Source organism: Aspergillus melleus, assembly GCF_016097325.1.
Source record: "Aspergillus melleus strain CBS 546.65 chromosome Unknown contig2, whole genome shotgun sequence".
Taxonomy (NCBI): domain Eukaryota; kingdom Fungi; phylum Ascomycota; class Eurotiomycetes; order Eurotiales; family Aspergillaceae; genus Aspergillus; species Aspergillus melleus.
In genome coordinates, this window is record NW_025763371.1 from 5249088 (window position 1) to 5270773 (window position 21686).

Sequence of the window (21686 nt, forward strand, 5' to 3'; positions counted from 1 at the left end):
AGACCAAGAAGAACAAGACCAGAATTGGAACATGTCCAGATAGTCCAAATCAATCGACACAATGAAAAGTAAGAGAGATCTCTCAAAGCTTCGCTCTCCCAGACCATTCCTCCAAAAGCTGTTTCTCCCCTTCCACGCGCCAAGTACTGCATCTACGCAATCGCTCGTCAACCTCCTCGTCGGAGAGAGGCACGGCATCATCCAGGGAGACTTTGTGAGTCGAACGCAGTTTGTAGGTGATGTAGTTGATATGTCCGGTCGACTTGACCGTGTTCGCGACCGCGTCACTGCAAAAATTGGCCATTCCGTCGAAGAACCGTCGTCCAGCCGAGGTCTCCATCATCATCATTGCGAAGCAGTGTGGCATGCCCTCGAACTGGTCGACCACGACTGGGACGCCGACTTGGTGCATCCTGCGGGCGACGACAAGGCTTTCGTCTGTGAGGCCTTCCTCACCGACGGAGACGAAGAGGGGGGGGGGCGTCCTTCCAGAGGTCCTTTTGTGCTGCCAGGGGGCTGACAAGCGGATGGATGAGAGCGTTTGCGTTCGCGAAGAGATCGACACGTGGGGGGTTGGTGGGCCATGACTCGTCCACGGTGACTGGCGGGGGGCGATAGGCTACCTCGTGGTCTTGAGGCGGAGGTGCTAGATAGTCGTAAGGCGCATTGTGAACGACGGAGGGCATGGATCGTGTGACGTCGCACCAGGGAGAGCTTAAAGCCAATCCGGCAGGAATCTCAATGGGGATTTCTCGCCCGTGGAAGCGGATTGTGGGAGCGATGCGCCGAAGGGTAAGGAGGGTTTGAAGCAGAACCAAGCACAGGTTGCCTCCTGCCGAATCGCCGGAGAAGACTATCTTGTTGGCGGGCACAGCTTCGTGCAATGAACCGGGTGGCGGTGCGAGGAGCGAGAGGTAGGCGACCAAGGCGTCAAGGAGCGCCGACGGAAAGGGATGCTGAGGAGCAAGACGGTAGCGCACCGATAGAACACGACCACCCGTTTGTTTGGAAAGACGGGCCACCGCAGGGCGGTGCGTACACGGATCCATCAAACTATAACAAAAAAAAAATGAACCGTCAGCATTCCCGGAAAGGAAAGTCGCCACGGCAAGTATACTTACAAGTACGCCCCTCCGTGGAAATACAAAATCACCATATCCGACTGCGACTCCCCCTGTAACTTCTTGTACTTCTCTTCCTCTGATACGTCAGGCTGCGGTGCGTTGTTGCCTACTCCGCTGCGATTCCCAGTCCACTCGGCCTCGACAGGCTTGACAGCTGGTATATCAAAAGTCTCGCCACCTGCTTTAAGATCATCAATCGCTTTCAAGACTGCATCTTGAACCGCATCCTCAGGTGCAGGAAATGTGACTTTAGACACCCACATGGGCCCCTTAATGCCGGGGTCGCGCATGCTTTGTTTTTGCTGGAGACCGATAGGCAGGAGGAAGTTCATGAAAGAGCGAATGATGACAACCGTTAACTCCGTGCGAAGATCTTGTTTGCCAGAGACAGGAGACAGGCGCATTCCATGAAGAAGGACTGTCTTTAAAATGAGCGGGACACGGGCTATCATGGCCTTCAAGAGGCCGGGAGACATGCTGAGATTGCTCATGATAGGCAAACTCAAGCACAGCAAAGAGAATGACTGACGCGCTTTGAATACAAGGAACAGAGAAGAGAGGGAAGAATGGAGACGGCTGAGGCCGTCGCAGGGGGTGGGAGGCAAAACAAAAAAAAAGAGAAGAGAAGAGAAGAGAAGAAAAGAAGCCGACGAGGAGGAGAACCGCGGAAGTCGCAAAACTGGGAACTCGACATGCCTCGGTTGACGTCGATTCGATGCAGCGCCAGCACACGAATGGAACTGTTCTGCAGAAAAGTGGATCAACCTTTTTGTGGGGCCAATCTCCTTGTTCATTGTATAATCCCCTTGCTTCTAGTCTGTAGGCATCAGTCAAAACTCCGTATGCTCCGTGCATTTGTAGGTATGTACAGCAATTATTTCAAGCGATATATTCTCGGACTTTACTGTCCGTTTGCCGCTCCCCTATCCGGCGCAGGTTCATGTGCAGTCTTGGACTGGTCGTCCTGCAGCTTTCGATTTAACTGTCCCTGACCTTGGGCCGTTACGGCGTCGACCTCAGCCTCAGAATCGGAGGTTCGAGGGCTCAACAAAGTCTTATAGACCGTCTGTTCTTCCTCCTTCAACCCATAACCAGACGGGTCTCTGCGGATGAGAAAGTGCTGGACTTTAGCCTCATTCGAGGCCATTTGGTTGACGGTATTCTCCCGTCGCCCTGTTAAGAACCGCGCAGACTCGTTATTGAGCTCTTGAAGCCGGGACTCGTAACCCGTGCTAACCCGAGTGATCCAGGAAGCCTGCATTGCACCTCCGAAGAGCGTGAGCAGGATGATGAAGATGGTGAAGGTGCGATTGTCCACCATGTGCTGCTGCTTTCCCTGATGGCGATTACGCCATCGTTCCCAATCCTCCCAAGTGGCATTTGTATGAATGGGACCGTAGTCACTGGATCCCGATCGGGCCCAGGAGGGCGTCGGGCCCTCGCTGCGACGCGGGTGAAGGCTCCATCCTTCGCCAGAGAGATCGTACGCGGCTCGCCTGGCCGGGTCGGAAAGAATCTCATGGGCCGTAACGACTAAGCGGTACCGCTGTAGTCTCACCTCTGGTGCGATATCTTTGCATAATGGGTGGTCATGACACGGGCGATCGGGGTGGTAGATCTTGACTAGTTCGTAGAACCGAGACTTCGAGTACGGAGCCTTCTTGTCTTGCTTGAACACATCATAGGGGGTGAACGAGGAAGAAGACGGCCAGGACAGGTCTTGTTCGGGGAAACCATGAGCCGTGGCGTAAAGTCTATATCTATGGAGAAGATGCTGTACGGAATGAAGCCGCGAGAAGAGTGGCGATGAGGGGCATGACGGAATCAGCAATTGGAGTCTATGGCGATATATCTCATTGGATTTCTTGAGCATGACCGCATGATTTTCCACGGAGGAGACGTGGCTTACTCCCCCGATAAAATTCAGGAACCATGGGAGGTAGAGGATGGATGATGGAGAGGAGAAACGAGCAGTGTTATCCGCTGTTGTGACGAAATCCCGACCATCACGTGCCGGTATTATCTCCGAGTCTTGCGACCATAGAAAAAAAGGTCAACTTCCCAGCCTTCTTCTCCTTCAACCAAACTTGCTCCACTCCATTCATACAACAAAGCCAATAATGGCCGAATCGCCCGACGGCTACCGTGACAGAAGGCGGCATCGCTCGCCGCGCGATTCCCCAGGTCCTTCGCATGACCGCGACCGACGGAGACGTGGTGACGACGAGCACGAGAGCAGCTCACGACGCCGCGATGACCACCGAAGCTCGCGCCGGGACAGTTCGCGAAGAAGATCCTCTCGCAGCCCATCCGGTCGAAGCAGCCACCACAGAGATTCCGACCGCCGTCGTCGAGAGCGTCGAGACCGCGACCGGAGTCCAGACGACGACCGAAGAAGACGCCGGCATCGCTCCCCCGACGAACGGCGATCTCATCGACGCCACCGGGACCGAGATGCAGACGACGACAGGGAAAAAGGAAGGGAAAGGCCTTCCCGAAGACATCGAAGTACCTCCCGATCCCGCTCCCCGGTCCGACGCTCGCGAAGCCCACCGTCGCGCGAGTTGAAACGGTCGCGAGGACCCCTTCCTTCCCAGAACGACGCATACAAATCGGAGGTGTCGCAAGGAGGGGAACCCCCAGTTCCACCGGTTGAGAAAGAGAAGCCGAACTTTGGCAACACGGGCCGCTTGGCGGCGGAGAGCAACACCGTCGCGGTCAATGGAGAGTCGGTCGTTCTCAAGTATCACGAGCCTCCGGAGGCGCGCAAGCCACCGGGCAAAGAGCCCTGGCGGCTCTACGTGTTCAAGGGCGAGGACTTGCTGGAAGTGGTCGAGCTGAACGAACGCAGCTGCTGGCTCATCGGACGGGAGCGGCTGGTGGTGGATTTCCCGCTGGATCACCCGAGCTGCTCGAAGCAGCATGCCGCCTTGCAGTTTCGGTTTGTCGACAAGCGCAACGAATTCGGCGATCGCATCGGAAAGGTCAAGCCTTATCTCATCGACCTGGAGAGTGCCAATGGGTCGAGTGTGAATGGAGAACCCGTTCCAGGTGGGAGGTATGTCGAAGTGAGAGACAAGGACGTGCTCAAGTTCGGTCTGAGCAGTCGAGAATACGTCCTCATGCTTCCTCCGCCGGAATAAAATCTTATGATTCTCCTACTGGAACTGATCCAATCCTCGGATCTATGCGAGACAACCTTGGATATACGCAACGATAAAAACCACAATAATCAGCAAGAACCTTCGGTCATAACGATCATGTATATTATTACACAAGGATCCTTGGAAATAAACAATCCTCAACTATATGAAATTCGTTACACATGCAACGACAAAAAGAAAAGGAACCAACGATGCTACCATAGCGCCTAATTTTCACAACATCCAAGTGGGAGGGCGAGAGAGAAGTTCACGATGAGCCGAAGGTCTCCTTGGCCTTGCCCTTGGCTTCGCCATAGGCCTCCTTAGTCTTACCCTTGGCTTCGCCAAAGGTTTCCTCGGCCTTACCCTTCGCCTGACCCAGGGTCTCCTCGGCCTTGCCCTTGCCCTTTCCGGCGACGTCTTGCGCCTCACCCTTCAGCTCCTGGCCCTTGGATTCGGCCGTCCCGGTCGCCTCCTTGATCTTTTCGGTGGCTTCCTCTGTTTGTTCGTTAGTGTCTGTATACAGTACAGAGGTAGACACGAGCATTAAGGGGGGTGGGGAAGGGGAATAATAGGTCATCACATACGGCCCTTCTCGATACCCTTAACCGCAGCACCGGAGATAGTGCTGTCGGCCTTCTTTAGCGTATCCTTGGCAGCTTCGACGGGGCCCTTTTGCATCCGTGCAGTCGAGGAAATCGATCGGTTCAGACCGATAGCCAAGGAGGGCGTGGTCGTGCGGACGGAGCTGCGAGCTGCCAGGCGGGCAGCCATGGGAGAGATGCGCATGATAGACGAAGACATTGTTGTATGTATATGGAGGAGATCTAATTAAATTCAATTGATCGATGGAAATCGTGGTGAGATGAGAATGTCAATGTAGATAATAATTCAGAAGAAAAATACTAAAGATGAAACAAACCCAAGTCCCCTTCCTCGCCTCTATATAAGACCGTCTATGATGCAGCGACGTCATCGGCCGACGGAGCTCTTACGTCGATAAACGGTCAGTGGCCAGCCCAATGAGGTATAGCGCCGATCCGGTTCAACCAAGGCATGTTCCAGTGAATTGCCTCGTTAAAGGGCTGGATCGACATGGGTTTTTAGGTACTGGGACAAGTCGATGATGTCGTTGTCTTTCCTTTCCTTCTGTCTTCCTTCCGCACAGGGAATTTGTTTTCCCCACTGGGTGGTTAGAAGTACACGTGAATGCACGCTTAGCTACAGTGTATAGGGCTACTGTACGGTTGCGGATAAAGCCTCTGTAGCACAGAACAGAACAGTTGACTGAGAGGGGGATTAGCATTATGAACGGTCTCTTGTTCCTGGTCACCCTTCCCTCCATCTGAAGTGCTGGAATGCACACAAACAACAACTCCCAAAGAGAAGCCGACCGTCATACTTCATTAGCATCCAACGTACTCATATATATTGAAAAGATCGAAACAACCCACCCACCTGTGCAACCTATTCCTGCATAAGGCAAACAAAACAAAACAAACCAGACAATGCAAGTGAATATGAAAATGTCAATGTTCAATCCGAGAGACGCCACCTCATATGCCCTTTATCCATTTCATCTTTGCGTCTATCAACAATTCGACATGATTCCTAAGCGCCTTCTGTGAGAACGCCTGCAAGGGGGAAAGGCAAAAAGAGTGAAATCAAACCACAACTCCAAACTCTGATCTTATATGCATTTCTCGTTCTCGTACCCTTTGATGCTTTTCTTTTCTTTTCTTTTCTTTTTTTTTTCTCTATAATTCATGTCTTCCCTGTCTTTGAGGCGTCCCTTATTTTCTGTGGACGCCTGATCTTTGAAAAACTCATACTCGTCAACCAAATCGATCAAATGCAGGATGGACAGGGGAGCTGCCACTCCGTCCTCGCACATTCGGCGGCAGTTCCTGAGGCTGCATCTGCAACTCATGTGGAATGAGCGGTCCTGACAAGTTCGGATGGTACATGCTCAACGGTGCAAGGTGTCCTGGCATGGCTGGTGCCGCGTAGGCTGGGAACGCTCCTGGTCTTTGACGAGCCTCACGCACGTCGACTTGATGGGCGCCAATGAATAGCGGTTGGGGCTCCCTATATTCCCAGTTACGATCCATGCCCACCATGGGGTGACTCAGGGGGTCGACTGCTCGCAGTTGATGCTGTGCGGCATAGCTCGGGTCCGGCTGGAATGGGGCCGCCAGCTGTGGTGGCGGAGATTGAAATGACGGTGTGTTTTCGATCCAGCTTCCAGCTCCCGAAACAGCGTGCGGATGCGGCATAACATGGTGGATATTGGCAGGAATTGCGGCATGCGCAGTTGAAGGCATCGGTGAAAATCGCTGGGGAAGGCGGATTGGATCTGTCGCCCACGACTGGTGGGACTGCGCAGACGGACCCCGTGTCATCGGCTCCGGGGCTGGATCAGAGGCATAACCCCCAGCAGGTATCTCGGTGACCTTGGTAGATGGCGGCGGCGAAACACCGGGCATAAACGCAGACGGATGGGACAGGGGACTCACGTTAGTCGCCGGCTGACCGGCGGATGGTGGTCTTGCTACAGCACTTTGGCGACGCGCGTGGGTAACCTCAATGTTACTGTCATATGGCAGCGCTGGGACATAGGTGACAATGGAAGGCGTGCTTGCGGACATGTCTCCGATAGGACCAACCGCTCTAACAGTTGATAGATGCCGAGCATGGTAACGCGACCCTTGGGCCATGTTCAAGTCCAAAGCATGCAACTGTTGTGTTAGACGTCCCTGTTCCGGCTCACTGTATGTGGATTGGTTCATGTAGTCGGGTTTGAGCTCGGCTTCAAAAGCTGAAACATGGATGGCGCTGGACAATGAATCTCCGGAGGATTTGCTCTGAAGTCCGAGAAACGTCGGACGAGTTTTCCCGCCAGGACTAGAAGAAGATCGCTGTTTTGCGGAGGAGCCGATCTCATGAGCTCGTTTGGCTGCCACGTTAGCATAGGTCGGTGCGTTCTCGTCATTGATCAGTGGCCGCTCGTCCGCCAGCTTTGAGACATCTTGCTGAGAATGAGGGGGACTCGCATGATGCACGGCGGAGAGAGATTCGGAAGCAGATACCAGCGAACTCGTTCGGGCCCTTTCCACGACACCCGTCGATGCACTTCTCCCTTCGACAGGAAACACCTTAAGAACGGGCGCAGCTAGCTTCGGACCCCGGATTTTCCGGGGAAACGGGGGTCTTTTTGGCAATTTTTCCTTGCTTGGCTTCGGCTTGGGCGTCTTCTCCACTACTTGCCAACCATGGTCGTCGAATTGTTGCGGAGGACTCGAAGCCTGCTCCGATTTGGGTTTTGCCGTCGAATGACTCAATTGCGAGAGTGCCGGCGATCCGCGAGTCATTGGCTTCGCACCTTCTCCATCCGTTTCATACCCGATGTCCTTGGCCGCGTTGTTTTCTCGGTAAATATGCGGGACGAAAGGATCCAGATTGAAGTGGGTGGAAGGCGGGCTCATCTCCTTTGGCGATTCCACCGGCGGCGGCGTCATTTCATTTAGATCCCATGTGAAGTGGCGACTCAGTCCGTCTTCTCCCACGGAGTCCGGGATGGAGGAAGAGGAACTACTGGAGCGGTCAAAGACGGAGCGATACTTGCGAATAGACTCTTGCGAAGAGCTCGGGGAGACCCGTTCAATCTCCTTGCCGATACTTCTCATGACTTGCTTAAGATCTCGTCGGGCTTCTTGCACGATGGTCGGTTCGTTCACCAGCCTTCGTGGGAAATTGTTGGCCAACGCGGAGGCATGCGTCTCATACTCCCGATAATCCTTAACCAGGCCATAATCATCGGCTTGATTCATCCGCTTTTGTGCGTTCTCATAGGAGAGAATAAAAACGCGGATCGCAACCACCAGCCACGAGTTATAGTAGCCGGCCACCGGCCTTTCCGGTTCGGCGGATGGATTTCTCATATTCCTAATCTCCTTGTCCCTGATCTTCAACTCGTCTCGACAAAATCCTTGGACCACGCTATGGATTTTGAGCATATCAATAGATCCGGAGTTTTGGTAGATGGAAAAGAAGGCGTCCTGGCTACTCTCCGTCTGCGATTCCGACAACTCCGGAGCCACGGCTTTCATGTCGAGGATTTCATCCTTTTCGGAGCGGGGAGACAAGGCCTTTGCTTGCAAGGCATAGGCGTCCGATGTTCTTTCTATGAGCCCATACCGAATCAGAGTGCCCAGCGTTGTGTCAATGTCTCCAGAGTCCCCAGGTCTACTTGGACCGTGTATGTCAACGTGCCAGTGTTCTAGGGCCTGTTTTCCTAGGTTTATCATGCCGATAGGAACCTGATGACCAAAGAAGGACAGAAGGTTGATGAGATTCAACGCTTCGAAGTGATTCGTGCGGTAAAGGTCATGCATGATGCCGAGGAATGGTTCCGCCAACTTCTCATCGGTCAGGTGAGAATCGAGGTGATAGCGCTCAATGGGCTTTGAGGTTGCACTGAGGCGGTGGCTGATGGCATGAATGGCCAAAGGAAGACACTCATAGTGGTTGACGATCTCGACTGCTTTGCGGACTTGATCGGGAGACGGCCTCTTGATCCCGAGATCCTTGAAAAGCAGCTTGCAGGCATCCTCAACCTGGAAAGGGGTCATCTGCAGACAATAGGGCTCGTACAATCGCTGTTTCTTGCGCAATGTCCTATCAACAGAGGTGTAAATGATGCTACATTGCTTGTTGAAGGGCAGAAACTGCTTGAAGTGGTTGAGGTCGTTCTCATGATCAAATGAGAGCCCATCGAAGATCAGCAGCCAGCCCTCACGGCCTTGAAACCAGGCGCGAACCAACTCCACATATTTCTGAGTGATCTTATCGTCTATTTCCGGGAAGTCTTCGCCGTCGGTCAGTGCCGCGGCCACAGCAATGTCCCAGAAACATTTGAAGATGGACTGGAGAGATTTGGCGTCGACCCAGAAGACACCGCCGGGATAGTCCTCTCGGTGGCGCCAAACATACTCGCGTGTTATGTGAGTCTTTCCGGAGCCGGGCACCCCAGAGACCAGAACGGACGACAGACCATTTGATCGCTTCTTGACCTTGAACAATCGCGTATGAAGGACTTCAAGCTCTTTCAGCATTCCTATAAAGGTCGAGTTCGGATGAAATCCCGGGGGCACTACGAAGAGAGGTTCTTTCTTCATGATTCTAGATAAGGACAGATCCGTACTGCCAGCGAGCTCGGACACTGGAGATTGTCGGCCTTCCGCCGGGGGCAAGCGTCTGTCGTTGGGTACAGCGAAGTTACCTAAGGGACAAATAGTCAGCACTTCTGACTGCTGCTTCGTTGTGTTCTAAAGATACAACAGCGCGGTAGGATACAGGAAAGAGTCATGGAGAATAAAACGTCACGTTCGCGGGAGAAAGAACAACCCGAAAGGGAGGACGAGGAAAACAGAAGAGAGAAAGAAAAAAGTAAGAAGAAAACATAATAGAAAAGGAAAAAAATCAAGCTGACCCCGACAACAAATGAAATATCAAAAGGTATGAATTGCAGCATTTTGAGGAGACATTGTTTTTGTTTGCTTTTGCGGGTTTCCCTTCCTTTCTCCGTGCCGACATTCAAACAAAACCAGGTTACACATGCTTACTAGCATAGGATGCCTCCGAGGGCTCCTCAATCTCATAATCTCGCAAAGTCACAGAAGGCGAAGACTCGGGAAGGAAATTGGCCCTACCAATTGCACGAAGATCCGGTTCGCTTCCTCCCAATGGTGGCGACTCCATCCTTTCTGAGCAACCTGTCAGCAAAACATGCTTGTCCACGAACTGAGGCCTCACTCACCCTGGCTGAAAATCTCCCTGACCTTGGTCCGTTTCATCACTCTGCGAGTTTCCTCCTCCTCGGACCATCGATCCTGGATCGTGTGAGGGGCATCACGCGAATACCGCAGGAGGGCTTCTGCCACCGCCTCATAACCCGGGGCGCCGTCATCCTCGAACTTACACATGTGTCGATGATCCGACTCTATGCCCATGCGTTCCACCCCTTCCATCTGGGGGGCAGCCGAGCTTTCATCTACAATCACTTCTCGAGTGCCCTTGACATCTGTCGGCAGGGTCTCATGGAAGAAGTAGATATGAAAGCGGCTCATAATCTCCACGAAAAGACTGTTGATGTTCTGCAACGTCTCGTTGTTTGATCGCAGGATTTTCACGAGATGCGGCGACGAGTCGAAGAACTTCCGGGGCAGGACAGCGCTACAAATATTTTGTAACAGAAGTCCCCATTTGGCAACGTCCGATCCGTTATGAGGGGTCCCTAGGAATAGGATGCCGTACGTGGAGACGAAGATCGACCGAAGGTGCTCGATCTTCTCATTTGACACGTTGCGACAATAGATCAGCGCTCGCTTGACGACCAAGCCGCCGAGGGAATGGCACACGAAGATGATGGGACGATCTGAACATCCTCGAAGCTACAAGAGACGGCAGCGAAGTGTTAGCGTTAGGGCTAGCGACCAGGGACTTTTTTCCGAGTCCGACAGGCACCCATGGAGCTGAATCACTTACATTTCGGTTAGCCGCCAGGCCTGAGGCCAGCGTTTCGGCATGGTTCAAGATGCGATCTTTCGAGGCGCCGTCCGTGAAGGCGGTTACGTTTGCGTTGTATCCGTACGTTAGGATCCTCACTCGGCTGGTTCCCAGCACGTCAGGCAGCAGGTCCGCCGGCCAGAAGATGCCCGAGTCGGTGGCCCAGGACTTGTACGGATGACCGTTCAGACCGTGGACCAAGACGATGTCGACCTGGGGCTTCTCAGGGGAGCAGTAAACCTGGGTCAAGCCGAACTGCTTGACCCGGGTGGCGAGGGAGGTCATTGAAAGGGCGATACGGGGTGAAACTCAGAAGGGTTGTGATCATACGAAAAGAGAGCGAAATGGAAAACGACTTGAGACAGCTCCGATCAGAAAGAGGCGAGAAGACTAGCTGTCGATCTCGATGGAAGAAGCGTGTGGGGAAATGATGAAATATAACGAAGGTACGGATTGCGGGGAGACAGAATGGGAACAGGAAGATCAGGGAGATTGGGGATATTTATGGAAGAGCGGGAAGAGGAGGGGAGGATGAAAGGGCCAGATGACGCCGACGAGGGCGAGAGGAGGGTGCCTGGTGCCTGCGGAGTGGCAGCGCCTGCATTAGTGAGTCTTAGTTCCAGCAGTGAAATTGACTGAAATAACCATCCCGTGGACACTAAGATGGGCCGGGGCTGACCAAGGCAAAGTCATCTGTTCGTTGCATGCAAGTCTCTTTTTTTTTTCCCCCTGAGGATCAGCTTGAATTACGATCTTGATTCACTAGACTCGACAGAGTGAACAATATCTCTAAATATAACCTATGACAAGTTAACCACCTTGAATTGAATCGGACCCTGCATCTATAGTCATACATATACTACCTACCTAGTATGTACGGTATACATACTGTACAGATCGGGATAAAGGCTTAGCGCTGCAGATCGTCGGGGGAATCCCGCGCTAACAAGGAGGTCAGTAGGTGAACCGACCAGTTAATTAATTCTCCTGCCAAAGAGGAGCCTCCTATTCAGCGAGAACAATCGAACAATCCGTCCGAACCTGTCAATACGCAAGTGATCTCTATACTCCGAGGCAAGTACCTATACGAGCACCGGCATGAGGCTGTAACGCCCGGCCGGGCGCTAGTTTGCCCTACTTTTCTTCACTTTTGGCCCCCTCCTTTTAGATAGTGCCTAGTAACTACACAGTAGTCAGTATTTGCCCGCTCATGGCTAAGAGACATGATACCGGAGTAACTGAAGATCAGATCTCGAAAAGTCACTGTATGTTTCTTTCTTTAGGACAGTCCCTGCAGTGACAGTGAGTTGACATGCACCAGAAGGCTGTGTTGTTGTGTACTCCAGTTCTAGGCAGAATGTTAATCGCAAGGCTCCCCCGTGGGCCCGTTACATCCTGGATACATCTTATTATGTACAGTAACGTCATATAGATCCATGGAAAGGTGGTGGGGGTACCTGCATGCAACCTAATCAACACCATTATGGTAATCTTTAAAAGCCTTATTTCCGATTCTCGTACAATCCAATCCACCCCCACACCCACTCGTCGGTGACTGTCAACAAACAAACCTTCCAGCCCAGTGGCTTCTCTTGTGGAACGGCGGCCCGTCCAGCGGTTCCAGGGTACGTTGGGACTCGACCAGAGAGCCAGATGTAGTTTACCTAATATTCGAGGGCCTAGGAGGACCGACGTTACAGTCAGTCTCTACGGGACATCGAACGTTGTGATTCTGGCGGCATGCGGCTGTAGTTTGCCGTATCGGTCTCTGACACTGAGCCATGTGTGACTAACGAGCTCCTGAAATGGCCTGGATGCAACCTTGTGAATCACCCTCGGGGTGGGTTCGTGGGCGAGGCATGACTCATGGGTCCCCTTCCCTGGGATGCCCTCGTTGGTGGGTAATGGATAGTTATGCCGATGAGAGATGGTGTGTAGTTGCAGTAGCCTTAGACCTCAGGTGTCATTCCCAGAGGGGCTGGACTCAGTGACTGCATATGCCTAGGTATTCATGTCTGCGCCTGTTTATTGTGATTCTCGTGCCCTCTATAGCATACTATAATTGGAACGAGACCGAGGCCCAAAAACAAAGAACAAGGGTGATACGGTATTCAACCTTGATATACACATTCGCCCATCAGAGCCTCATCTCATCGCCCGCGGAAAGCCGGCTTCCTCTTCTCCGCAAACGCCCGCAGAGCCTCGTAGCGGTCCTCCGTCTCCATGACGCCCGCGTACGCCTCGTTCTCCGCCTCCTGGCCACGCTGGTATCCGTTGACGGCCTGCAGCGCCTGCTTGATAGCGACGGGCCCGCCCTCGCAGATATCCATGGCCAGCTTGATGCTCTCGCGCAGCACCTTCTCGCGCGCCACACCCTCCTTCTGCTCCTCCTCGGGCAAGATCTCGACCAGCCGATCGCAAAGCCCGATGAAGTATGACTCCGCGCCCGATACGCGTCGCCCCGTCAGGATGAGGTCTCGGGCGCGGTTCACCCCAATCACACTGGGGAGGCGGTACGTGCCCCCGGCTCCCGGGATGATGGCTAGTCGGGTCTCTGGGAGTCCGACGACGCTGGAAGAGCCAAAGACGCGTAGGTGCGTACACAGCGCTAGCTCTAATCCGCCGCCGAGCGCGGTCGACGAAATGCCGGAGATCGTGGGGATGGGGAGATTGGCGAGGTCTTGGAACGTGCCGCGCAGTTTTGTAAGGAATTCGTTTGTTCTGGAAAAACGACACAGATTCAGCAAAATACACCCTCGCAGCCCAAAAAATACGAAAGACTGAAATTCAAGGCCAAAAACAGAACGTACTCCTGTTTCGTCATATCCACTCGCTCCTTCAAGTCGGCACCTGCACAGAAAGCCGCGTCGGCATTGCTGGCAATGACCAAGGCTCGTGTAGGGCCGTCGCCCCCTTCGGCGGAGATGGACTGCACGTGTTTGGCCAAACTGTCCAGGAGGCTTCGTGAAAGTGCATTCCGAGCCTTCGGTCGGTTCAACAGCAAGACCCGAATGTTGCCAGAGCCGGGCGCGGGGACCTGGTGGGTTTTGATCACGGCCTCATCCGGCGTGGTGCTGTACCGTGCGATTGTAACGCGAACAGAAAAGACGGGCGGGCGGCAAAGGGCTGGTAGTGCGAGTCGTGGGGGCATTTTGAGGAGAGCGTGAGATAGGGGAGGAATCAGGTGATGGTGATCTGGGGGATTGGGTAGTGTGAAGGGGAGAGAAGAGCAAAGCAGCTGATGAAAACCCGAAGGTGATGACGCCGGGGCTGTGGGGAAAGCTTTTAGTGCGACCGTCCAGCTTCGTGCGGGGAGCCGTCCCCAATTCTTGCCGCGGATAAGCGCCTGCAATGCATTGCTCTATATAGTTATGTCTATCTATTGTACAAAGGGGTATAATATATACAAGAATGGTGAATAAATGATAGTGTACACCGCCTCCCTCACAGCACCCGCTGCTCCTCCCAATGAGTTTGGCAATACGCCTGGATTTCTTCATGGTTCGGCCAAGGACCCAGGACCTCCGACGCCGTCACCATGTCATATGCTTTCTCCAAGAAGAGGTCCGCAGGTGGTCTTCCATCGGAATGATCCGACGAGGCTTCCTCCGCTGAGAGTGTTTCGGTCGGCACATGAGCCGGCTGCGTCTTGGTCGAGCGCTGTTGGGACCGTACGCCCAAATGTCCCTCGAGGAACACGCCGACTGCCACCACGACGTTTCGCAACATCCTTGCGCCGTTCATATACTCTTCCGACACTTCCTGGATGTTGGATTCGTAGCGACACATCCATTCAAGGACTTGTATTAAGCCATCGTAATCTTCGGCAAACCCAAGCGATCTCACAAGTGCGTGGAAGATGGCCGGGGAGGGAATGTAAGATAAACGAGGCAGTGAGTCGGCGCCTTCCGCTCTGAATCGACGTTTGCTGTCCTTCCCAAACACTGGGTATGTCATCGAGCCCTGGGTAACCAGTCGGTCAAATTGACTTCGGAGGATATGAAGACCACGGGCAGTGATATCCTGCGGCTGCAGAGAGTCTGAATCGACATGAGTCAATGCTCCATGCCGTGCCGCTTCTGCTACAAGTTGCATGCCTTCTTCTGTTGCGCCGGGATGTGTTTTCTCGGCCATCATGAATTTGGAGAAACTGTTGCAAAGAAGCCGGAATGCCTCCGGACGAAGTTCAATTCGAAGCTTTTTCATGCGGCCAAGTAATTCCAAGCTCTCATACCAGGCGAATACAATTTGCGTGTTTTTATTTACCACGCGGTTGGCATGAGACAGGCGGTTCCTGCTAATAGCCGACAAGACATGAGTCCATGCCTCGGGAGGCTTGGACTTCCGTACCATAAGCAAATTGATCGCATGCTGTAAATTGGTTGGGCTGCCCGGGGCATAAGAAAAGAGGGTCGCGGGCTTCAAGTGAGCCTTGGACCGGTACCCCATAATTAAGGGGAAGGCATCCATGGCGCGCACGGAGTGTCGAAACATAAGCTCCTTCGGGGTCGGAAACTTGCACAAGAGGGATATAAAGGCAGTGAAAAGATAGTCTGATATCTCGTTCAAGACTCTCCCACTTCTTTCTCGATAGGCGGTTTCACTGCCCCAAATAGTACACAAGGCCATGACCTGATCGTTGGATAGAAGGCTGCAGCAAAGATAATCCAGACCACAACGGATGTTAGGCGCGGAAGGAAGAAGCGAAGCCAACATCTTGCTCCGCGGTCGGATGCCCTGGGACATCATCTGATGGAGAAATTCACCCAAAGTAGGTGGCTCGGTATGTACATAGATCAAATCTCGGGCGGAGGAAGGTTCGGGGAAAACTTCCAATCCATCGCCCGGCAGCGCATGGTTTGAGTAGCTAAGGTTGTTCTTCTCTGGCTTATCGCCGTAGATCAACTTGTCAACCATCGCACCATACACTCTGTCCCGTGGGGGCAGGCCTTGATCTTGGTATGACAGGAAGCATGCCCAGGCTTCACGCACAGTTCTAGTGGAACGCAAACGAGCCTCCCAGATTGCTGCACTAGAGGTACTGCCTACCGAATTGCCCAGAAGCCGGGGCTGGGGCGTCGAAGCCCTAGTTTGGATGGTTGGACTTTTGTCGGTGTCCCAGCCGGCATAGATTCCAGCAACCTCTTCCCAGCGGCTATGGCCGTATCCTGCCTCCTTCATTTGGGCCATCACGCGCATTGCTCGACTACTCATCCCTTCAGATCCGCGCTGGAAGTCGATGCCTGACTTCTCTTCTTTCCAGGGTGGCCACGATGGTGCCTTCAATTCTGCAAATTGACGTTCTGCCGATGTCTTTTTGTGTGTAAGTTGGACCGCAGCGATAGCCTGATAGCTTTGCCGGGTCACAGGCATAACGGGTTGATTCCCCGCCATCGCTCTGAGTAGTGTGAACTGTGCTTCCTGCTGTATTGAAGCCGACCTAAATGAACCCTGTCTGCAGCGCAGTGCGAGTAACCGAAGAACCAAATTGAATTTAGCCGTCATGAACTTCATGTTATGTGCAGTCGCACGAGAGACGCCGTGCGCCTTGTCTGACTTCAGGAGAGTCAGATAGGTTGCGAGCGCGCGCACAATGGGAACCTGAGCCTGCGGCAGCAATTGACGGGCATGATGGAGCAGTCGAACGACGAATGTAATACACATGTTGGGGTTGATTAAGGGTGCTGCGTCTTCCACTTGGACGTTTTCGAGCCACACATCTTCTGACATCGCTCTCGCGTATGCTTCCGGTCTAGGTAACGGCTGACCGCGAATGAGGCTCAGTGAGTATAGCAAAAGCAAGCGAAATGTATCCAAATCAAGATTTTGCCGTAACAGAAACAGCGGAATAAATGGAGGAGTTGTGCGAATATAAGAAGCGTTCCTTAGCCTGTCCTTATCCTCGGTTGCTAGCAGACGGAGAGTAGCCTGGTAAGGCGTGACAGCCCGAAATATCCAGGCCCACACTGTCAGATCAGTGATGTGGTACCCACGTTGGTGAAGGTATGTTTCAAATTTCCTGCGACTGAACCTTTGTATCCCAGCGTCAAGATCACATTTCTCGTCCGGGGGGGTCTTAATCTTGAGCTCTCCGGGCCTATTCTCTGAGCCTCGACGACGCTCCACATCGTATAGGTATTCAGCAAGAGCCTCCTGGAGCGAATTCCTGTGGTGTATTTTGTACGAGATCCTTTGCGACTTGGTTAAGGGTGTCATAAGAGGGTCGTTGGGGTTTCTCGCTGCCAGTACCCAATTGCCGCCTCCGTCGTTATCAGGGTATTCGAAAACATTTTGTAGCGTATCCATCATAAACTCCGTGGGAGTCGGCGTGAATGTTGAAGAATCCAATTTCGAGCTTCTGCGAGGATTACTTCGGCCCGTGCCGGGCCTCTCTTGCGGCCGTTTGCCTTCCGCATCTCGTTTCTTCGTCGATGTGTTACTATGCGATAGTGGTGTAGAGTCGGGGACAAGATGTGGCTGCGACGGTTCCGAGATAATTGACTGAGCAACGAATGGTTTGAAAGACGCTAGATTGGAGCTGAATTCCGTACGCTGCCGCCGCTTGTCATTTGGACCCGGAGGATTATAGGATTGGCTTAGAATAGTCTGAAGCCGCAGCCCACACCAGTATTCACAGGTCGCAAGCTGCTCATTCTGATCGAAACCACTAACATGCTCTCCTTGAGCTGAGACAAGTCTGCGCGGGGTTGAACTGATCGATCGGGAGGGAATTGAAGACGTGAGGACATTGGGAGAGAGTATTGAGAGCGGAGTCAAGTTCAGTTGGTGGAAGAGGCTACCTGAAAAGCATTCCTACGGAGAAAGCAGTAGTTAGTCTCTGCAGAATGACGGAGCTAATAACAATCAATTGGTGCAAACCTTTGGCCATGAACGACTACTGAGCATGTGCGCTGCTCTCAGAGAGGGAACCCTCGAGCGGCTCGGAGCATGACTGAATGCCGATGACATCCATGAAGGATATGGGAAGAGGGGGCCTGTGCAAGGAGAAACAGCGCGCAGAAAGCAGCTTGACACGGTCGGGGGTGGTGTTGGTCTCCAGAGGTCCAGAAGAGAGAGAAAACAAATTGAAGATGATGGCACGAAAAAGGGCCCGGGTCACGTGAGCGATCGTCACGAGTTGCCTGGCGCGCAGGAGGGAGATCTTGTTCCTCCTCGCCCTCTCCCGCCTGCCATCCGATCCGCCGTCTCGACCCTGATTTTCTCCGGCTCTATTGTTTTTCTCGTCCTCGAGTTCCTCTACCGCGTGAACGAAAGCCGCCCTCGTCGCCACTCTGCCATTGTGGTGTCGCATCTTCACCCGTCGTTCTCCTTCTCGTCCTGACCTGCGCGCCCGTCAAATTGGCCCTCGTAACTTATTGGCGCAACCGCTTCGGAGATCCACGAGTGTTGCTCTTTGCGATACCCTCTTTTTTTTCTGCTTTATGCCCCTTCCTCCTTGAAGGTGAAACTCTTAGTTTAAAATCAATTTCAAAGGCTCTGAGTCTCGAGTTACCCTGTAAAAACTCGCCTGCAAAAACCTTGTTCGACTGGGACGGATTGTCCTTTGTTCTCGTTTCGAAGAAACACTGCAGGAACGGCGCGACTCCGGAACCATGAGCGCAGACGAAGGCGGAGGCACGGCGCCCATGTCGGCCACAAATGGAGAACTGCATACTTCCACACCCGATCCGCCTACTATGGCGACGCCGGGCAAACGAAAGCGTGTCTCGAGTCATGACGAGAAGGCTGCTCAGGACGCCAGTTCGTCTGCTTCGAAGGGCTCCCAGGACAAAGTCAAGCTGCAAGAAACCCTTCGAAATCTCGTCGAAATCCTGAGCAAGTACGCGCTCCCTATGGTATCCATTTGTCGCGCATTTGATTGTTAACCCGCGCTAGAACTGACGGAGAACTTCACCTTCTATCGTGTCCGCTGTCGACTTCTCTATCCAAACCTCGCTCGAAGCGCGCCAAAGTATCCGGTGACAAAGACGAAGGGGTCAGTATACAAACACGCGTAGCTTCGGATCGCTACAACACGCTTTCGGAATTCTTAAGCGACATCGAGAGGGCGTCTGCTGCCGTGATTGAAAGGAACAAGGCTCAAGCTAGTGCGACCCCCGCGGATGGAACACCTTTGACTGAAACGGTTAATCGCATCGCCGCTTTCAAAAAACACTTGAACAGTCTTGTTCGCCAGGCTCAAACGACCCCAGCTAATGTCAAGACGGAGACATCGGAAGATGATGCGGAGGCGCCCACGAAATCTACCCCGTCAAACGTGGAAACGCGTAGCGACAGTTTGGTGTTGACCTTGTTCGGTAACCCAGCCAACCCAAAACAGCTATACTCGAGTCTGCAAAAATCGGTCAAGGTTTCATTGCCTTCGGACGACCCGCAAACCGAGAAGTTTGTCGAGGTGCAGGCGCCGTTGCATGAGGAAGGCCTGCCGAACGGAATCAGCATCACCAAGGTCGAACCTCACGATCTTGAGGCTAAACCCAAGGAGCCTACAAGGACCTTTGGGGAGGTCTTCGCCCCTCGTCAAACTCTACCTCAATTGGAACCACCTCGCCGTGCCAGGTCTTCATCCCGAGGGGCATTCAGCAGCTGGGTTGATCCGTTCGAAGCAGTCACCAACTTCAAGTCCTTCCTCGGTGATCGTAACAACTACTGTCTTGCGCCTCTGCCTTCCGGCCAGTGGCTTCAGTATGGCGGCGTCACTTCTTCGCCATCGTACTGGAATCGTCGGCAGAAGCAGCAGTCGTCTCAACAACATGTTGACGAAAGGTTCCATGAGGATTCTGCCATGTGGGCAGATGACGACGCATCAATCTGGCAGGGGGTGTACTCCTCGTTCGCCCCATCTTTCGACAGTTCGGGAGCCGTCGTGCAGGCCGACTCCAAAGACTTGGTATGGTGGAAAAAGCGAGGGTCGAAGCGCCTTCACATGCTACTTTCTCTACCAGATCAACAGGAACACGAGGAAACGATATCGGAACGACCAGGGAATATCGGAGAGCTTGATGAGAGCACTCTAGAGGAGATGGTCAAATCCTTCAAACCGGAAGACTTTGCAGACAGTGTTACTCGTGCCGATGCCCCAAAGAACAAAGATGCCGACGAGAATGATGGGAACAAGAAAGAAGAAAACGATGAAGAAGGATCACAAGACTCGGAGGATGTACTACGAGACATCTCGGATCTTCTGGAGACCCTAAGCTCATATCAACGGATTCGCAATCTCGAGGCCCCGGGAAGTCAGGGCGCTGACACCAAAGAGATCGTTCCCGATATGGGTACCCCCGACGCCCCTTCGGCAGCAGAGCAAACCGTTTATGAGACTCTGAGGTCAAGTCTAGCAGCGCTTGTATCAACACTTCCCCCACACGCGGTCGCCAAGCTAAATGGAGATCAACTGGATGAGCTGAATATCAGCCGGAAGGTTGTGATTGAGAACCCGGACTACCACGGCACCATGGAGAAAGATGAGTTCACCTTACAGCAAGAGCGAACTGCAGCCATGGCCCCGATGGCCGGTAGTGTAAACAGGACGTCCACGCCGTCACGCTCGTCCAACTACCCAGCAGGGTACAACCAGCGCGCCTACGCCACCAATGCCCGGACTCAACAGCCACAAAGCGGTTTCCAGACTCCACAACCGTACTATGGTGGGCGGCAACCCTCCGCGTCGGCACCATACACCCCTGGTCCCCAACAGCAGCATTACGCGGGAGCTCGTGGACCAGCAACGCCGTCGCAGCGCCCCAACTATCTTCAGGGGTACTCGCAGCCCACTCCTCAGTATAACCAAGGAAATGCTCCTCAATTTCAGAGACCCACCCAGAACGGCTATGCTCCTTACCCGCCTCAACAAGGCATGCCTCCTGCTCAAGCTTCTCCGCAGCAGCCATACACTCCCCGTCCAGGACAGCCAGCACCGTACAATGTTCCTTATGGCGCAGGGCGCAGTGCCTCCCCTCAGAAACAGCAAGCATACGCAGCACCACGAACACCATATATGACGCCCGGCCCCAACCCTCAGAATCCTCAGCGATACGCTTCCCAACAACAGCAGCAGCCTCCTCCATACGGGAATTATCCCCCTACTCAAGTACCACAGACCTCGGGTAGCTATTCCAATTCGGCCGCCGCCATGACCTATGCTCGGAGTGCTGCCGAGCAGGCGGCCCTGATGGATCGCAATAAAGTCCAGCTTGCTTCTCACCAAACTCGACAGAGCCCTTCTACGCCACAGCCTTCTATTGAACAGGGTAACTCTCAAGACCGGAGTGTAACGCCAGGGAGCAAGCAAAATGGTACCCCGGCAGCTTCATGAGCAGATGAATCATAGTGCATGCATTGGAACTTGGCTTGCCTCCCTTGACCATGTTCTCTCCCATTTATTCATCTTTCTTTCCTTTTCCTCTCATAGCTATTCTTATACTCTTGTCTCTTTCTAGAACGGCCAAAAATGGAAGGGTTGGTTAATGGGTTTAACATTTTATGATCGGAACTTACTTCTTTGTCTTACTGTTTGCTTCAATGTCTTTTTCCTATCCCCTTATTTCAATTCTTACCCTCAATCTTCGAGGGAAATGGTTCACTATTAGATTTTATTCGAGAGAAAGAGGGGGTGTTTTGATGAGCATCACAGTCCTCCTTTGATTCATGCGTTGGTTGTACTCTGGGAAACTTGTCTCTTTTGATTGTGCTTGTTCTTCTTGAACCAAGATTCTCTTTTCTCACTTTCTATCTTTTTCCCCTTTGCCTTTCGCTTTTTTTTTTTTTTTTTTCTTAATGCCTGGGATTTTTCCATCTTTTCTACTCTAAATTACACTACGCAGGAGGGGGT

At 53.0% G+C, this 21686-nt stretch overlaps 10 protein-coding genes across 10 annotated transcripts; 2 read left to right on the plus strand and 8 right to left on the minus strand.

Annotated features, from left to right (window-relative positions):
- Window positions 1–82: 82 nt before the first annotated feature.
- Window positions 83–412, minus strand: LDX57_004668 (uncharacterized protein; the record flags this gene model as incomplete). Its single annotated transcript, XM_046086340.1, has 1 exon — window positions 83–412. The coding sequence occupies one exon, from the start codon at window positions 410–412 to the stop codon at window positions 83–85; it is 330 nt and encodes a 109-aa protein (XP_045942303.1).
- A 40-nt stretch (window positions 413–452) lies between these two features.
- Window positions 453–1615, minus strand: LDX57_004669 (uncharacterized protein; the record flags this gene model as incomplete). The annotated part of the gene is made up of 2 exons (XM_046086341.1): window positions 453–1053; window positions 1122–1615. 2 exons carry the CDS (start codon window positions 1613–1615, stop codon window positions 453–455), a joined length of 1095 nt encoding a protein of 364 aa, XP_045942304.1.
- A 410-nt stretch (window positions 1616–2025) lies between these two features.
- Window positions 2026–2997, minus strand: LDX57_004670 (J domain-containing protein; the record flags this gene model as incomplete). Its single annotated transcript, XM_046086342.1, has 1 exon — window positions 2026–2997. One exon carries the CDS (start codon window positions 2995–2997, stop codon window positions 2026–2028), a length of 972 nt encoding a protein of 323 aa, XP_045942305.1.
- Window positions 2998–3317: 320 nt separating this feature from the next.
- On the plus strand, window positions 3318–4267 carry LDX57_004671 (putative FHA domain protein SNIP1; the record flags this gene model as incomplete). Its single annotated transcript, XM_046086343.1, has 2 exons — window positions 3318–3632; window positions 3722–4267. 2 exons carry the CDS (start codon window positions 3318–3320, stop codon window positions 4265–4267), a joined length of 861 nt encoding a protein of 286 aa, XP_045942306.1.
- Window positions 4268–4535: 268 nt separating this feature from the next.
- LDX57_004672 (uncharacterized protein) lies at window positions 4536–4847 on the minus strand (the record flags this gene model as incomplete). The annotated part of the gene is made up of 1 exon (XM_046086344.1): window positions 4536–4847. One exon carries the CDS (start codon window positions 4845–4847, stop codon window positions 4536–4538), a length of 312 nt encoding a protein of 103 aa, XP_045942307.1.
- A 333-nt stretch (window positions 4848–5180) lies between these two features.
- On the minus strand, window positions 5181–10027 carry LDX57_004673 (uncharacterized protein; the record flags this gene model as incomplete). Its single annotated transcript, XM_046086345.1, has 2 exons — window positions 5181–9548; window positions 9892–10027. 2 exons carry the CDS (start codon window positions 10025–10027, stop codon window positions 6103–6105), a joined length of 3582 nt encoding a protein of 1193 aa, XP_045942308.1. The 3' UTR covers window positions 5181–6102.
- LDX57_004674 (esterase/lipase family protein) lies at window positions 9510–11386 on the minus strand. Its single transcript, XM_046086346.1, has 2 exons — window positions 10814–11386; window positions 9510–10719 (listed from the first exon to the last, which is right to left on the minus strand). Exons 1-2 carry the CDS (start codon window positions 11117–11119, stop codon window positions 10078–10080), a joined length of 948 nt encoding a protein of 315 aa, XP_045942309.1. The 5' UTR covers window positions 11120–11386; the 3' UTR covers window positions 9510–10077.
- A 1598-nt stretch (window positions 11387–12984) lies between these two features.
- On the minus strand, window positions 12985–13985 carry LDX57_004675 (putative mitochondrial methylglutaconyl-CoA hydratase (Auh); the record flags this gene model as incomplete). Its single annotated transcript, XM_046086347.1, has 2 exons — window positions 12985–13555; window positions 13645–13985. The coding sequence occupies 2 exons, from the start codon at window positions 13983–13985 to the stop codon at window positions 12985–12987; spliced, it is 912 nt and encodes a 303-aa protein (XP_045942310.1).
- Window positions 13986–14278: 293 nt separating this feature from the next.
- On the minus strand, window positions 14279–16564 carry LDX57_004676 (uncharacterized protein; the record flags this gene model as incomplete). Its single annotated transcript, XM_046086348.1, has 1 exon — window positions 14279–16564. The coding sequence occupies one exon, from the start codon at window positions 16562–16564 to the stop codon at window positions 14279–14281; it is 2286 nt and encodes a 761-aa protein (XP_045942311.1).
- Window positions 16565–18447: 1883 nt separating this feature from the next.
- On the plus strand, window positions 18448–21170 carry LDX57_004677 (uncharacterized protein; the record flags this gene model as incomplete). The annotated part of the gene is made up of 2 exons (XM_046086349.1): window positions 18448–18674; window positions 18731–21170. The coding sequence occupies 2 exons, from the start codon at window positions 18448–18450 to the stop codon at window positions 21168–21170; spliced, it is 2667 nt and encodes an 888-aa protein (XP_045942312.1).
- Window positions 21171–21686: the final 516 nt, after the last annotated feature.